Raw genomic sequence first — 16,198 nt, forward strand, 5'->3', positions numbered from 1 at the left:
CCCACCGAGCCACCTACTCACTCACCCACTCATCCAGTCCACTCACCCACCCACCCACCTCCCACTCATCCATCCACTCACATACCCACTCACCCATCTACTCACCCACTCATCCATCCAACGACCCACCCAGCCACCCATCACCCACCCATCCACCCACCCACCCACTCATCCAGTCCACTCCCCCACCCACCCATCTCCCACTCATCCATCCAATCACCTACCCACTCACCCATCTACTCACCCACTCACCCACTCATCCATCCAATGACCTACCCAGCCACCCATCACCCACCCATCCACCCACTCACTCACCCACCCACTCATCCACTCACCCACTCATTCATCCACCCACCCACTCATTCATCCATCCATGTTGCCATTGGACACCTTCTTGTGATAGACATTGAGCTGAGTGCTAGAAGCCAGGGAGATGAAGACAGTCACAGTCCCTGACTTCATGGAGTTTTCTATTCGGGGGGCAAGGACTGCGTCTTGGTCACATGTTTCCCAACGATCTACCACAGTGCCTGGCACATGGTAGGAGACCATTTTTTTTTTTTTTTTGAATAATGGATCTCTCATCTTCAGTAATGCTCTCACCTTTATAACTGATATGCTGAGTTGTCTTGAAGACTCTGATGGGGCTGAAGTCTCAGCATTTGTCTTGAACCATCTTCACCAATCGTCATTCTTACCAGAAGAAGTTAAACGGCCATGTGCAGACATAGTCACAACATTAGACAAGGAGTAAGTACAAAGACCAAGATCAGGTCCCAGCCCTTAGCTGTTTACTCCTAAGCAGCTGCTGAAAGACACTTGAGACTGTTTTCTCATCTGTAAAATGGAGCAAATATTATTTGGCTTGCCTGTTTCACTTGGCTGCTGTGACTATCAAAGGGGAGAGAGAAAGAGAGAGGAGAGGGAGAGGGAGAAGGAACAGGGGAGAAAAAGAGTGAAGCTTCTAGTATGATATGAATAAACAGTTACTGAAATGTCACTTGAGTGATTTACGTTGAGGATGTAAGGGAAAATAAAAGCAATCAGCTTTTTAACCAGTGTGTGGCACACTCTCCTTCCAATCTTCTGTAATGTATTGATAACTGGCTGTGATTGCCCCAGATTTGTTTCCATCTTTGAAGAGATTAAATTTATGGATTTGTGGCATCACATGTCATCCCAGCCAATCCTGACCCATATTTCCCTCTACTTGGTTCATGTAACAACAGTACAAAGAGGTGTTGTAACCTTAATTGCTTGCAAAGTGTTTTGAAATCCTTAGATTAAAAAGCTTGGTGAAGTCCAAAGTGTTAGCCTTCTGTGTGCCCAAGGAGTCACGCTGACCCTTGCCTGGGTTCGTCAGGGCAGGGAGAAGTTGCACTGTATGTCCTGAGGATCCACAAACTTTGGGGTTTGAGGATCTTATTCACGGGATGACCCTAGCTCAACTCCCAGCTTCCTTTTTTTTAACTACTCAGGCATTTGCCTATTCTTTGCTTCGTGCTTTTTCCATTTCTCAAGTTCCTGGGTCATGAGGCCTGAGTTGCAACTTTGGTGTCATAGGTCTGCTTTCCTGGGTGATCTCAGCCCGAGACCTAGAAAAGGGCAATTGTGTCATCTGTAATTTCTGTTTGCCTTTTCATTTAAGCCCAGAGCGGATGGCTTAATCCTTATTCTAACTTTTACCATTAGAATCTGGAATTAAATTTCTGTCCCATAGCTTCCCTGATGGCTCAGACAGTGAGAATCCACCTGCAATGCAGGGGACCCAGGTTCAATCCCTGGGTTAGGAAGATTCCCCCAGAGAAGGGAATGGCTACTCACTGCAGTATTCTTACCTGGAGAATCCCATGGACAGAGGAGCCTGGTGGGCTACTGTCCATGGGGCTGCAGAGTCAGACGTAACTGAGTGACTAACACGTTCATTTTCATGGTGGTATCCCCTGGAGGGCGTGTCAGGTGGGACTGAAAGGGGGAGGAGGGAGATTCTGGGGTCCTAGCCATGTTTCTTTTTTCTTGACCTGACTTCAGGTTAGACCAGTATGTTTGGTTTGTGAAAATTCAGAGCCACACACTTCTATTTTTTCTGTGTATGTGTTACACTTTACAAACTTTTTAAAAATCACTCTGGATGCTGACTTCATTTAGAATAGATTTTGTTGTCACAGTGAAGTTTTATACCTAATCAATTCCAATTTCTGTATTTGTGATTCAAAATAATGTTGCTTTTAGCTTTCCTCCTATTAGTTCCACTTTTACATTTACAGAAAAAAAAGGGGGGGGCCTCAACTAATGATTTTAATTAAGTCTAATGGGGGAGGGAAGGGTGGAGTTTGGCTCTCAACAGGAGGCCCTGTGATACATTCAGGGATGGATGTGGACCTCTGAAATTACAAGAGTTCTGTTGGATACACATGGACGTTTTTCTGAGAGGTGTCCACAGTTTTCATCAAATTCTCAAGGGTCTGTGAAAGACCTTAAGCCAGAGGGATTCTTACAACTCAAGACTTTTTCATGTATGCGCCTCTTCAAATGTTTCTCAGCTCTTAAATTCAACCCATAGCCCTCATCAGCCTGATTCACCAAATTGGTCTCACCCATCAAAATGAATTTGTCTACTTCAATGGAAAAAGTGAATGGGTTCAGCTTTGTCAAAGGTCATATAGAATCATCAGCTGTTTACTTCTTCATCTCCCCATTGGGATTCCAGGCCCGAAGCCAGCGACCTTTGCATCCACAGCGTGAACCTACACCAGGTAACGGTGGATTGGACTCCAAAGAAAGTCACTGCACCTATTTACGAAACCAGATTTATTAAAATCTCTCTACAAGTCGGAAACGGCCATCTCAACATATATACACATGTACAGGAAGGGTCTAGTGTTTCGAAGCCCCAGCAAACCCAGAGTCCTTAGCCGGGTCATGTATCACAGATACAACATTCAAGCAACCACGAGAGCGTTAGTGCGACAGAGGTCTCTGTCCTCCTTCTCCAAGTCCCATGATTCTGTCAAGGTAATATTGCCAATGATCATTCACATTTCACGTGGTCTTAGACACGCAGGTTATTCAGACAGACACAGACGACAGAACAAGTGTCAGAGTGAAAACAACAACAAATGTAGAAAAGGTACGACGTATGTACAGAGTACACAGTGCGTGAGGTATACACGGTATTCTCACAATGCATGTTAGTAGTTTGCCTAAGGCGTAGCCCTTAAAGGTGACTGCCTGTTTTTGTGCCATTTCTCAAATACAGTATGTTTGGTTCACCCGTTTAACCACCTGATTTCAGTACTGTCTGAGACATTTACTGATATTTCATCTGTTTTTTTAATGCAAGTGGCAAATCTCTGTTAAGTTCTATCTTCCGTAGGTAGTGAGTTCCCATCTCTGGAAGCATTCAAACAGAGGTTGGAGTCCCACCTGTGAAAGAATTTGGGGGGTCGGGGGCGGGGAGGCGATTTCTACATTGGGAGGTGGTAGAGAAAGGAAAGAAGTTGGACTAGATGACTTTTAAAGTCCCTTCCAACCTTAAAGATTTGGGGCTTGCTATTTCACTCCAGATACCGATGAAACAGATGCATTCATAAACCACACCACAGATGAAATATTAACAACCTGCCATGCAAAACTGCAGACCAGACCCATGGGGGTGGTTAAAGACTAATTCTGGAAGTTAGTCTGAGAGCTGTCTAAGACTATCCAAAATTTACTTTCTCTGAAGCACAGAAATTTGCTCTTGGGAGAGAGGAGTCTTCTTATCTTTCTCCTCCTAGACAAAATGCTCCACCCTGAGATGGTCTTGGGGGGAAAAAAGGAAAGGATAAATGCTAACATATTTGGGGGGAACCAAAACAGCTAATGGTTTCCAAGTGCTCAAATTCTTTTTAAAAGTCTCCAGTCTCTCTGTCTGAGCTCAGAGTTCTGAAACAGCCAGGAGCCTGAATTTTTTGTGATACTCTTCCACCATTAGCTGGTAAGTGCTTTTATAGTGAAAGGGGAAGGGGCTCATTTCAAGGTCAGAAAGAAGGCATTAGTGCAAATGGGGTCTTGGCAGGACACAGAGGAGAGATGATTCTGGGTTCATGGTTCAGGCAGGCTCCTATGCCCCTGAAACAGTCTGCTCCAAAAACATGAAGAGAGGGCGAGTGTTAAACCAAACCAGAAAAAAACAATTTTCCAATCAGAGAAGCTGGGGGTAGCGAAAGCCTGGCTACCAAAGACCAGTTTGAAGATGGCAGGTTTATTGGCCCAGGTAATTTGTCACCCTGTTAAAAATATAGTTATTGCCTAAAATGCCATTGTGTGATTCACTTCCTCTCCCTTTAGAATGTTCATTTCACTCCATCACACGCTGCAGGATATTCATACTCCGTGCCACCCAGAAAAGAGGCGGAACCCCCAAATCCAACAAAGGGATAGTTGGCGAAGGTTCACTGAGGAAAACAACTCTGTAGGGCAGCCAATCAGAGAGTACGCTGCTCACATCCTCAGTCACGCATCTGGAAGATGAGAAAGAAGGGGCGCCATGCTGAATTCAGCAGCCACAGTCTCCACGCCATCACCTGTCTGGTTGGCCTCACGCCGAAAGGCCTGTCCATCTTTAGAAATGGAAAATGCCATGTGTGAGAATTATGAGGTTTCTGAGGTTTGGGGATTAGCAGAAGAAGGAACTGATGTCACTGTCCTCCTGGTACTCTGGAACAATCTGGTCGGAAGTTCCTACTTCTGAGTCGATGTACCCAGGTTCCAAGACAGACTCAAACCAGGGATGGAGTAAGATCTCTGGGGCAGTGAGTCTCTCTGAAGGCTCCCGTCTCAGGAGGCTGCGAATGAGGCACCTGGCTTTGGGAGAAATGTGGTCAGGAATGCAGAACTGTCCACGTCGGATTTTGGAGAAAAGGGCACTGGGGTCTGAGTCATGGAAGGGGTAGCGCCCCACCAAAAGGGTGTAGAGCATCACCCCAAGGCTCCAAACGTCCGCTGCCTTTCCGGAGTAGGTCCCCGTGGTGTTCAGAATCTCAGGGCTCACATAGGCTGGGCAGCCGTGTTTGTCTGACAAAGCATCATCTTCTCCCTTGATTATGTGTGTATCTTCAAGACTTTCCAGTCTGAGCTGGGTTCTGTAGAAGACATGAAACAAGCCATTACTTCCAGATCCAGCTGCTATGAAAAACAAGGCCTTCCTTCCCAATAATAGGGTCCACAGGCACTCAACGCAAAGGCCCAAGGAATGCCAGTTACCCCTTCATCCAGTAAGCATTACCTTGCAACCTACCCAGGAGGACTCCGGATTTCACAAACCAATACAAACTGCAATAAAAATTAGCAAAGTATTGAGAGAGCACCTGGGGTGGAGGGTATGATGCAAAGCCCCAGATACTATTCATGATGCTAGAGCTTAGAAGAGATATCCTAATAGGGGTTACACAATTTACTAAGTGCACATTGCAGTTGTGGGAGCCTGTGTCAGGAGAATGCTGACATTTCTCCAAAAGCTATCAGGGAAGAACAGCTTGTCCTACTGCTTTAGGGAGAGCCGGAGCATCCTATAAGCCGATCTTATCTCTTATCGTGCCACTGACTGCCAGGGTCACTAGGACCGATGCTTGGCAATACAGAACATTACAGAACCTGGAGCCCAAGGTCACTGATATTGCACACGGATTGTCAGCACTCCTGCTCACATTGATATACACAGAGAGAGAGAGTTCTGTCCACCTGAGCCCAAGCCCACAATGGCCTCGACTCAGGAAAAGTACGAGGAATGTTAATTACGTGTATTGGGATATTTAATTGCAAAGAATGCCAGGACAAGAAGACAAAGAAAGCGGCTGGTGGGTTTGAAAGATGCAGGACGCCTAAAATGCCCATGTACGTGTACTCATGCACACACGTACAAATACACAAACACACACACACCCTAGGATGGTATAGCACCACCTGAGCTCGTTTACCCAGACAGGGATTCATCTGTTCAGGTAACAACTAATCTGAAACATCTTCAGTCAAGGCTCTCAGGTGAAGCTGCAGGTGCCTCCCTATTCAAATCCAGCCACTCAAGCCTCCTGGGCTCCCCCAAAGCCCAGAGCCACGCGGGGAGCCTCCAATATCTGGTGGCCACTGTGTCCCCCCAGCTAAGTTTCTCTGAACTAGCTCTGTTTCAGTAAATCATTGGTTGAGAAGGACGCAAATATTTGGTACAGGCTACTGGGTCAATTCCTTTTCCTCTTAAAGGTCTAGTTGTTGTTTTTTTTTTTTCCTTCCTGCCTTCCTGTTCCCTGGAGTGTAGTATACATGTGCTAACTTCAGTATGTCCTCAGCCTGACCTCCCCCGTCGTTATGTAAAATACCCATTGGTTCTGTAAACGGAAAATATGACTCAACCCACACCGTCTGCCGCTGATTGGTTCCTGTAGTACTAAAACCCTGCACCTGTGCTGCTTACAGGGCTAGCGTCAGCCTGCCATTGCTTAACCCTCGGGTTGCCAAACTCCACGCACATGACATTCGCCTGTGCAATGGTGGATTTCAAAAGTAAGCAAGGAGGTGTGTAAGGCATGTTTCAGAAAATACATCACCATATCAAAGGAGAGTGTTCCAGGAACTGGAAACTTCTTCATTGCCAACACTTTGCTTTTCTTTGCTAATCAGTATGTTCCAATAACTCTTGCAAGGTCAGATACAAAGTCAGGTTTTCTGGCAACTCAACAACCCTGTACATTTTCATAGGATCGGGAGTTAAGGCTAAAATGGCACAGGTGGGTGAGCCCCGCATGAACAGCTACTATAGGAGAGTGCACACCCACCTGTGCAACTGGACAGTGGGATTGCTCTTAATCTTTCCACAAGGGATGCGGCCCACCTCCTAAAATCAGGTAAGGTTTATCTCCTTTGGCTTCCTGAATTCTCTTGTCTGAAACCTCAACTCTGAATCTTAATGTCTCATTATTGTCTTATCAGGCTCATCTTGTTCTTTTATGAGGTAAGCCATGATCTATATTTAGCAACCAATTCCATCCAGCTTCCATTTCTTATTCAACAGTGGCTATTTTCTGAAGATGTATCCAAACAAAATGCCTAAAAAGTCACTGGACAAAGTGGAGAAAATATTGGGGGCCAAGCATGACACAGAACAGAAGTGTGGGGTGAAGGAAAGGAGAGGTTTCTGCAAATAGGACAGTCTGACCAGTTCTGTGACACTTCCTAGGTACCAAAAAAAAAAAGGCACTCAGTATAAACAAGGATTTTAAAATGTCCTCTAGGAATCGATGCTGTGAAGGGCAGGCTGACATTTGTACCGGAGAAGAACTGACCTTTCTGACAACAATGGGGAATAAACCTGATCCCAGGGTGGAAGTGGGGAGGGTAACCTATCCTCACGTGATATCCCACAAATGCACCAAGGTGTCCCCAGGCCACATTCACGAGGGTGCAGGAAACCCAGCTGTGGCATTGGCTCTTTAGGAGAGAGGACTTCTCAAGACTAACTCTGGGACAACTGAGCCCTTGATGTTGTTCTCAACCAATGCACCACCCCTAACTGCTCAACCTGCAGCCTCGTTTCGGTTCCAAAAGGCACAGGAGAGGCTGTGGAGGCCGCTCACCTCTCTTCGGTGGAGAAGACAAACTTCCTAAGCTTCAGGTCCCCCAGCACAATGGCTGACTGGTGGCAGTGGGCGACGGCAGAGACAATCTGCTTGAAGAGCCGGGCGGCCTCCTCTTCCCGCAACCTCTTCCGGCTGCGCACGTAGGAGTGCATGTCCCCAAAGTCCCTCTCAAAGAAGACGTAGGCCTTTGTTTCCCCAAGGATCACCTCCACGATGCCCGTGATGTTCCTATGTGATGGCAGCTGGATGTAAGGCCGGATTTTGTCCTGGTAGTGTTTAATGGGAAACACCTGCAGAGAGAAGTGGACCCGCTTAGGAGGCTAGAGAAGCAGAGACTGCCTTCCAGCAGCTGGGCTGCAATTCTCAGTCTGGGACTTCCCAGGTGGCACTAATGGTAAAGAATCTGCCTGTCAACGCAGGAGACATAAGTGATGGGGGTCTATCTCTGGGTCAGGAAGATCCCCTGGAAGAGGACAAGGCAACCCGCTCCAGTAGTCTTGCCTGGGAAATCCCATGGACAGAGGAGCCTGGCAGGCTACAGTCCAGGGGATTGCAAAGAGCCGGACATGAAGCTGAAGCGACTTAGCACACACCCCCATTAGCTCTTCAACCCCACTTTATGCAGTCGCAGCTACCCCTAACACCCCCAAACCAGAAGCATCTAGGGCTCTGGGCTAGCAAATATTCAAAGAGCCACCATATGGATGGTTTCTCTGTATGGCCTTCCACAAGCTCCAGAGAGCTAAGCCCCGAAGTCCCCACCCTCTGTGGCCCTTGCTCGCCGGCGGGTGCCAAGGGGCTGACAGAGGTCCCTCTGGTGTCTGCAGGAGCAGTCCCTGGAAAGGCATGACCTCCTGCAGACCAGGAAGGGCACAGAAGGTGGTGACTATGCAGCTTCCAAGTGGAAGCAAGGGGCTGGAGAACACGCAGCTCTGTCATTACCGGGAAGGAACAAATGACTCCAAGTCGGTCAACACAGCCCTAAGCAACCTGCCTGGGCTGACTCAGGTATAAGCAGTCTTGAGGTAACATTCCCACAGGAGGGATACAGGATCCTGGGGGCAGGGGGGATTCATTTGTTTATTTATCTCCCTACCCCCCACCAATTCCCACCCCCACCTTCACCCAGGACACCAGTAGCATCTCCTCTAAGAAGCTGACTGGTCTCTTTAAGGGCCTTTAGTTTAGTCCGGTTACTCATATCCTAGACTCAACTGGAAACGGTGACACACGGATTGTCACCATCTGGATTCGGCTATTATCTGCTCAGAGGAACTGGAAGGGGTTGCACAATGACCAGACCCACCCCACTTCTGAGGCCTGGCTGCTCTGTCACCAGCTCGAAGAAATCTCTCCGCTGCCCCCCTCCTCCCACCCCCAGCCCACACTCATACTCCTCCCAAAAGAGCTCTTAGCCCCAGCGACCCAGAAGAAAAGAATTTCCCCCCTTTAAAACTGGGCTTGATCATGCATTTGAAGTTTCGTTCGGGTCGGCCAGTAGATGGCAGCAGCGAGCCCAGGGAAGTTGGGGGGTCAGGTGAGTTGCAGAAAACCCGAGTGACTTTAACTGAGGGGTGAACCTATCTTTCAGGTGAAAAGGAGGGGCCCAGAGGATTATCAGAAATGTCTGAGACCGGGGTGTCCAGCTCGCAAAAGGTAGATGGACTGTGGGAATGTTCTGCGTCTACTGGCGCAGGAGGAGAGCGCGGGGAATCCTGTTTCCAGTTGTACCTCCAATTGGATGGCATCCCTTATGTTCAAAGGAAAATCGCCGGCCGGAAAATCAAGACATGAATGGAAGCGAGGGTTTCCTAGCAGGCGCGGGCTTTCCAACACTTCCATTCCGGCCAAATCCCCCCGCCCTGGCTGGAAGACCCCCCGCGCCAGACTGCTCTCTGGGGAAGACAGGGTTCCGGTTCTAGCGCGGGTTCCAGCCGGAATCCCCAACACCTGCGCCCGACACGGACCTCCCGCCCCTGACCACCCACAACTAAGCCCGGGTGCCTCGCAGCCCCGGCGAGAGAGCTGCCAGCTACTCCAAGCTCCAAGCAGGCACCCACTGTAGGGCGCCCTTCCAGAACGAGGGGCGGGGGGACCGAGGAGAATGAGAAAAGGAGAATGGCATGGCCCTGGAATCCATTTCAATTCCACAACTTATATGGAGCGCCACGCACTAAACTGGGCGCTAAGGAAATAATATCTAATAGATATAAAGCAATTAAGCACCGCACTTCCTCTTGACCGCCGAGCTCGAATTATCCCACTCCATCCGAACCTCACAATTCCCAGTAAGGAGATCCTGGTCAAATGCTGCCTTCCCGGGCTCAAACATACTTAACCGCCTTGCCCCAAGCCCAAACGCTGGCGGCACCTTCGGCTCCCGGGCGCTGGCGGACGAGACCTCAAACACTTTTGCCTGCCACCGTGTCCCCCCTCACCCGCGACCTCCGCCAGGTCCCGGCCCCCCGGGTGCGTACCTTGCAGCGCAGCTCGCGGCCGGTGTGGATGCACAGCGCCCGGGACACATGCTCGCGCTCAGCCAGGGGCAGCAGCAGGTAGTCGGCGATGCGGCTGGGCCCCGGAGCGCTCCCGGAGCCGCCGCCGGCCCCTGGAGCGGCGGGCGGAGGCTGCGGGCTGCAGGGAGAGCCAGGGGGGCTGAGGTAGTCCGGGGGGCTCGAACACTCGGAGAGACGTGGGCACTTGGCCGCCACGGCCGCCGCGTCGTCCGCGTCCAGCAGGCGTTTGGCCGGGGTGCCCCGGCCGGCGGCGAGCAACAAGGCCGGAGTGCGGGGCTGCGAGACGCCGTTCATGGCAGAGCGCACGGGACCGACCCGCATCCCGATCCGGGCCGGGGCGGCCCCTGCTTTATAAGTCCTCGGATCCGCCCGGAAAGGCGCGACGGGCGCCGCGACTTACTCCAGCCCGGGGGATGGAGTTTGCAGACGGAGCTTGGTTCTGCCCCCACGGGGGCAAAGCTGGAGCCGTTCCTGGTGCACGCGGGGATCACGCTGGCAGCGCGTCCGGGGCGCGGAGGCCGGCTCGGGTCTCCGGATCTCCGCGGGTACCGGCTCTGGGCGCCTCGCAGAGCGGGGGCAGCCGCCGCTATTGTTGTCGAAGCTGCCGACAGTTGGGGAGGCAGAGGCGGCCGGCCTTCCCGAGGTTCAGAGCGGCGAGCACAAGATTCCGCAGGCTCGCTGGAGCCACGGAGCAAACACACTTCCCAGAGCAAGAAGTCTCGTAGCGAAAGCCGGAGCAACTTTTCCGCTGCGCTCGGAATCCGGCGCGCTCCTGGGCTCCCGGCGTGAGTGTGCGCGAGCGAGACGCTCTCGGAGAGAGTGACTGAGTGTGAGTGAGTGTGTGCGCCGCACCGATCCCAGCCAGTGCACTCCTCCTTCTCCTTTTCCTCCACCTCCTCCGCCTCCCGGTGACTCACGCTGTATACACACACACTCACAGGCCGGGCTGTGTAAACAGTTGGGAAGCCGGGTTGTGCAATGAGGTGACTGCGACGACTCCGGCCCTGCCGCCGGGCGAGCAGTCACCGAAGCGGAGGGGGAGGACCGGGGGAGGGGGCGGGGTGCGGCGGGAAGGGAAGGTGGAGCTGGGTCGGCGGGGGCGAGGGGGGTGGCCCGAGGGCTGGGATGCTCCGGGCTGAGCGCGCTCCGGCGCAGGTGGTGAGTTCTGAGCCCGCTGGGGCGCGCGCACACGTTCCCCCTAGCTACCCCTACCCCCAACAGGCTGGTCTAGGCAGGAGGCGGCGCGCGCCCTCCCGCAGACCGTGGACTCAGCGCTGGAAGCCGGGGGAGGAGGCGGAGGAAAAGTTCCCGTGACGTCAGGGTCCCGGGGAAGTGGGCGGGAGGGGAGGGGCCGCGGGAGGTGAAGCGACCGGTGATTGGTGCGCGCTCCTCATTCACTCAGAGCACAATGGACTGCGGGCGCGCGCACCAGCTCTCCAGCACCCGCCGCTCGGTGCGGCCGGAGGGTGACTCCTTTTGCCCTGGGGGATCCCCTCGCCGCTCCGCGCCTGGGGACCTCGGGTTGGAACTGTAGGCGTCGCCGAGACCCGGCGGTAGCCGGAGGAAGGGAGGAAAGAGAAGGTGATGAATTCCAGAATCACTCATTCACCCCCACGCGGTAGTTCCGGGGAAGACCTATGCGTGGTAGTGTATGTGACGGTTTTTTTTTTTTTTTTTTTCCCCTTTTCCTGCCCCCTCCCAGCTCTAATCCCCAGCGTCTGTTCGCTTCCACAAATAGAACCTTCTGTTGGATGAAATAAAAGCAAACACTAGGCCTTCTGCTCTCCTCCACCTCCACGCCCCTCCCGCGCCTGCCGCCCGCCCGGATTGCACGGAAATAGCTTCTCCCGGCTCCCCGGCCGCCCCTTCGCGGTGACTCGCAGAAAGAGCTTCCTGAGCCGCGGCCGGTGGGAAACAAAGGATGTGGGGAGAGAGCGGAAGGGGCCCACGTGGCCGTCGCCGAATTCCTGTCCCCTCCCCGTGCCTCCTCCGCAGCCTCCACACGCGCAGCAGGGTCTAGAGCCCCGGGGCTAACCCGGTTCCTTGGTGACCGGATAGATAGTGATACTGCCTACACCCAGGCAGTCCTGCCAGGGCGTGTGCACGCACTCGTGCAACCTGATTTGGGTGAGCGCGAGATGTGTCAGACCCTGCACAGAGCTCCATGAAAAAACAACCTAGACGCTGTCGTTTTTCTTTCGGGAACCAGGTCAATTCGGAGTCCCTGGACACCGAACATAGATAACTGTTATCAGAGTCCCTTCTGTACTTCTGCTAAATGCTTCATTTTCTAAAACCAGATCGAGCCCCAAGGATAAATCCTTTTCCATATTAAGTCTCCCTTCATTCAGCCAGCACTAATGAAGCATCTCCTAAACTAGAGGCTGAGGATTAGGAAGATGAAAGTTAACAATAGCTAACATTAATTGAACTCTGTAACGTGGCAGGCGCTGTTAGCGCTTGACACACTGACGTTTCACAACTACCCAGTGGAGTTCTTTTTTGTCCCTTTTCACAGAGAAGCCTGCAAAGATTAAGTTACTGGCTGTGGTCAAATACGCTACTGAATGCATTCAAGCTCTTAAAGCACTTGTGGGGACTCAAGGTAGAGATTACAATTTGTAGAGTTAGGTAGGATTCCATCTAGAAAGCATTTGACCTGGGGGGATATTTGGGATTGTAAAAGATTTGCATGGAGTGAGCAGGGTGGGAAAGTGGGAGGGTGGGTGGGGCAGGTAAGACAGGATGTGGGGAAGGATCAGGTTGAAGTTAAGAGGCCAGGTTGGCTACAAGGGTGGAGCTGAACCTGCAGAAATCAACCGAGAAAATCTCCAATGCCTGCTGAGAAGGCTGCACTTGATCTTGTAACCAAGTCCACCCAAGGTTTTCCTTCTTTCAAGTTCATTTTGTGCCAGTTATTTAAGATCCACTGAGCTGCCCACTGATGCTGAAGCTGAAATTCCAGTACTTTGGCCATCTGATATAAAGAACTGACTCATTGGAAAAGACCCTGATGCTGGAAAAGATTGAAGGCAGGAGAAGGGGACGACAGAGGATAAGATGGCAGGATGGCATCACCGACTCAATAAGCGTGAGTTTGCGCAAGCTCCAGAAGTTGGTGATGGACAGGGAAGCCAGGCTTGCTGCAGTCCAGGGGGTCGCAAAGAGTCAGACACAACTGAGCGACTGAACTGAAACTGACTGAGCTGCCCACTGGGCATCATCACTTGGATGGCAAACTCAGCAAAGGCCTTCAGCCTCTTTGTCCAAGGTGTGCACCTTCTTCACTGCCTCTTCTAAAAGAAAGGCATTGCCACCATCATCCCTGGGGACAGAATCCCTGGCAGTCATTTCCCCTTGAATCCACCTTTTTCCTGTCCCCTACTGGGTTGTCACTGGGTCCAGTCCTAGTCCTGCTTGCTCTCAGAGACATCCCCTGGCTGTCCTCTGCTCAGCTACCTGGGGCTGCCCCGCACAGACTTTTTCTCATGCTCCCTTGCCCACTGGCTTCCAGCCCATTCTGCTCAGAGTGAGGTCCTGGAGGAAGATGGGAAGGTGCTGCTCTGGGCCCTGGCTGGACCTCCTCTGTGGCCCAGCCACCCCCACCTGCCTTCAGCCAGCCCCTGTGTGTGGCTCTCACCAGGTGCTGCCAAGATCTCCCTACAGGACTGAAGGATTTATCCACCCATGCCCACCCCACCCTCTACACTGGGGGCGCTGAGAGTGCCTTTTGGGAGTTTTGGAAATTGCCTTGACTGAGTAGGGCTACCTTGCCCAAGTTCACACTCCATTCCCAGGAGGTCCAATGACCGGTGATTGTAAACAAGTCCAGCCTCCTTGCCCAAATTTGAGCCAACTCTGAAGGGCATCCCAGTTTCAGCCCACCCATTTAGGGTCCACTGAGTTCATCCCTGAGATTGCCTCCAGCCTGGCTCTTCTCTCCACCCAGTCCTATTCCTTCCTTCCCCTTCCAAAGGTGTTGCCATAATAAACCTCCTGCATTTTAATCTCTATCTCTGAGTCTGCCTCCTGGAGGGACCCAACCATGGTGCCCTCTGCCTCTTCCTGGTCCTAGCTCACTCTAGGCACTCTGGCTCCTGGGAATCAAAAGACACCAATTTCCTCCCTCCAGCCCTAGGGTGAAAGCTGCTTCATGATGTATTGCTCATCTCCGGGCTGCCCACCATACCGTGTTTTGTTCTATTTTTGTTTCTGTTTATCTAATACCTTTATAACTAGTTCCGCAATTTAATTTTTTCCTCTGAACTTCCTGGCCTAGGTTTCGTTTTCCTATCTGATACAAACCCTGTACCTCTCCCATGTCAATCCACTCCTTGCCACTCTCATGATCTTAGTTCAGGACCTTCTCCTGGCTTCCTGCAGTAAGCTGCTAACTGGGTCACTCATTCATTCTTTCAGCATACAAAAGCACCTACTCTGCCAGTGCACCTACTAGATGCTGGAGTTACAATGGTGCACAAAACCAAATGTGGCCTTGGGCTCTTTAATCCATTCCCCACACAGCTATCAGAGTACATTTTCTTAAATTTAAATTTGATCACATCAGGCCCTGGCCTAAAAACTTGGCAGGGGCCATCAGAAGGCAAAATCAAAATACCGTCTTTTCTGGCCCTACTTCCCTTTCCAGCCTTAACTTTCTTGTCTCCTCACCAGCACCCTACCTATGCCAGATCCTGGTAGGGACATAAACACATCTTGCTAATTCACACATATTCATTTTTGCCTGTGCTGTTTTCTCCCAACAGAATTCCCCCCGCCCCCCTGCCAATAGGATGAACTCCTATTCATCCTTCAAAACCCCACCCAGATTTCCCCTGCACTGCTGTCAGATGTCAATGTCATCCCAAGCACTGTTGAGTCTTCCATCCAGCTTTCTTTCATGGCATTGTCCACTCAGCTATGTCCCAGAGGGCAGGGACCATGTCTTATTTAGCTGTGTATCTCCCGTCCCCAGCCCAGTGTCTGTTATAAAGGGAGGGCTTACTAAGTGCCAACCAAATAAATGTACTCAAGGGCAGAGGGTTATCCAAAAGGAGGACCTGAAATGAGGAACAGGGCATTTGGGCCAAGGAAAGGGTGTGGGGAATAGGGAACAGAGTTAAGAGTTGAATGTCTAGCCCTAGAAAGAAACAGGATATGGGGGAAAAAAAGCGGCGGGGGGCGGGGGGTGCTGAAGATTTAGGGGCCTCCAGCCTGGATGCCTGGGAGGACAGGCGTCCCCTTGGCATGCAATCAAGATAGCCAAGGGGACAAGTGAGCTAAAATTGTCGTCACTTCATTGCTGGGCTTTTCCTGCTGGCCAAGTCTGGACTGAACTTCCATCAGATTTTTCAGATACTGATTTGAGGAAGCCTGTTGCTTTTTTAAATTTTATTTTATTCATAATTATTTATTTCTGGCTGTGCGGGCTTTTCTATAGTTGCATCAAGTGGGGACTACTCTAGTCGCAATACGCAGGCTCAGTAGTTGCTGCCTGGGCTGTAGATCACAGGTTCAATAGTTGCCCCACGGCATTGGCAGGCAGATTCTTTACCACTGAGCCACGAGGAAAGCCTGCCAGTTGCTCTTTATAGGCTTAAATTGTCTCACCTGTGAGATGGGCTGCTTTTCCTCCCCAGCAAAGTTCTCATGGGAACAAATAGCTGCAAATGTGTGAAAAGTCCTTATGAGTTATCTACCCATACACAGATGTGATGATCAAATATGAGTATGCCTTGATTTTAAACTATGTGCATTTAGTCAACCAATATTCATTATCAGCTTGCCACATGTCAGAGTCAGAAAAGGCCTTTCCCATGAAAATCCAAATTGACAGATACAAATATACAAGTAAATAGGATGTGGACTAGGTCATATTCTTCCTGTGTTAAAAGGGTTCTTTGTCTTATAAAAGGGTCTCCCACGTGATGCCATTAGCAAGCTCCTTTGGAGCATTTATGGTGTGGTTTGGTAAAATGCAGGTGCCTTGAAAGCAAGATCATGTGTGTGCGGTGTGTGTTCCCTCTGCAGCCTCAGTACAATACTGAGCTGACACCAGAAGGGCACCAG

At 51.1% G+C, this 16,198-nt stretch overlaps 1 protein-coding gene across 1 annotated transcript; it reads right to left on the bottom strand.

Moving 5' to 3' along the window:
• Positions 1–2,794: 2,794 nt before the first annotated feature.
• TRIB1 (tribbles pseudokinase 1) lies at positions 2,795–11,147 on the bottom strand. The gene is made up of 3 exons (XM_061438613.1): positions 10,091–11,147; positions 7,611–7,903; positions 2,795–5,126 (listed from the first exon to the last, which is right to left on the bottom strand). The coding sequence occupies exons 1-3, from the start codon at positions 10,448–10,450 to the stop codon at positions 4,661–4,663; spliced, it is 1,119 nt and encodes a 372-aa protein (XP_061294597.1). The 5' UTR covers positions 10,451–11,147; the 3' UTR covers positions 2,795–4,660.
• Between the last annotated feature and the right edge of the window lie 5,051 nt (positions 11,148–16,198).

The sequence above is a fragment of the Bos javanicus genome, chromosome 14, assembly GCF_032452875.1.
Source record: "Bos javanicus breed banteng chromosome 14, ARS-OSU_banteng_1.0, whole genome shotgun sequence".
In the NCBI taxonomy this organism is placed as follows: domain Eukaryota; kingdom Metazoa; phylum Chordata; class Mammalia; order Artiodactyla; family Bovidae; genus Bos; species Bos javanicus.

What these genes read in the sequence shown, in the direction of transcription:
- TRIB1 (XM_061438613.1), bottom strand. Translation starts at nt 10,450, where the DNA reads ATGCGGGTCGGTCCCGTGCGCTCTGCCATGAACGGCGTCTCGCAGCCC. An exon ending in GCCGCGAGCTGCGCTGCAAG is followed by an intron (nt 7,904 to 10,090) that starts GTACGCACCCGG and finishes TTCTCTCTGCAG; the next exon opens with GTGTTTCCCATTAAACACTA. An exon ending in GTCTTCTCCACCGAAGAGAG is followed by an intron (nt 5,127 to 7,610) that starts GTGAGCGGCCTC and finishes TGTCTTCTACAG; the next exon opens with AACCCAGCTCAGACTGGAAA.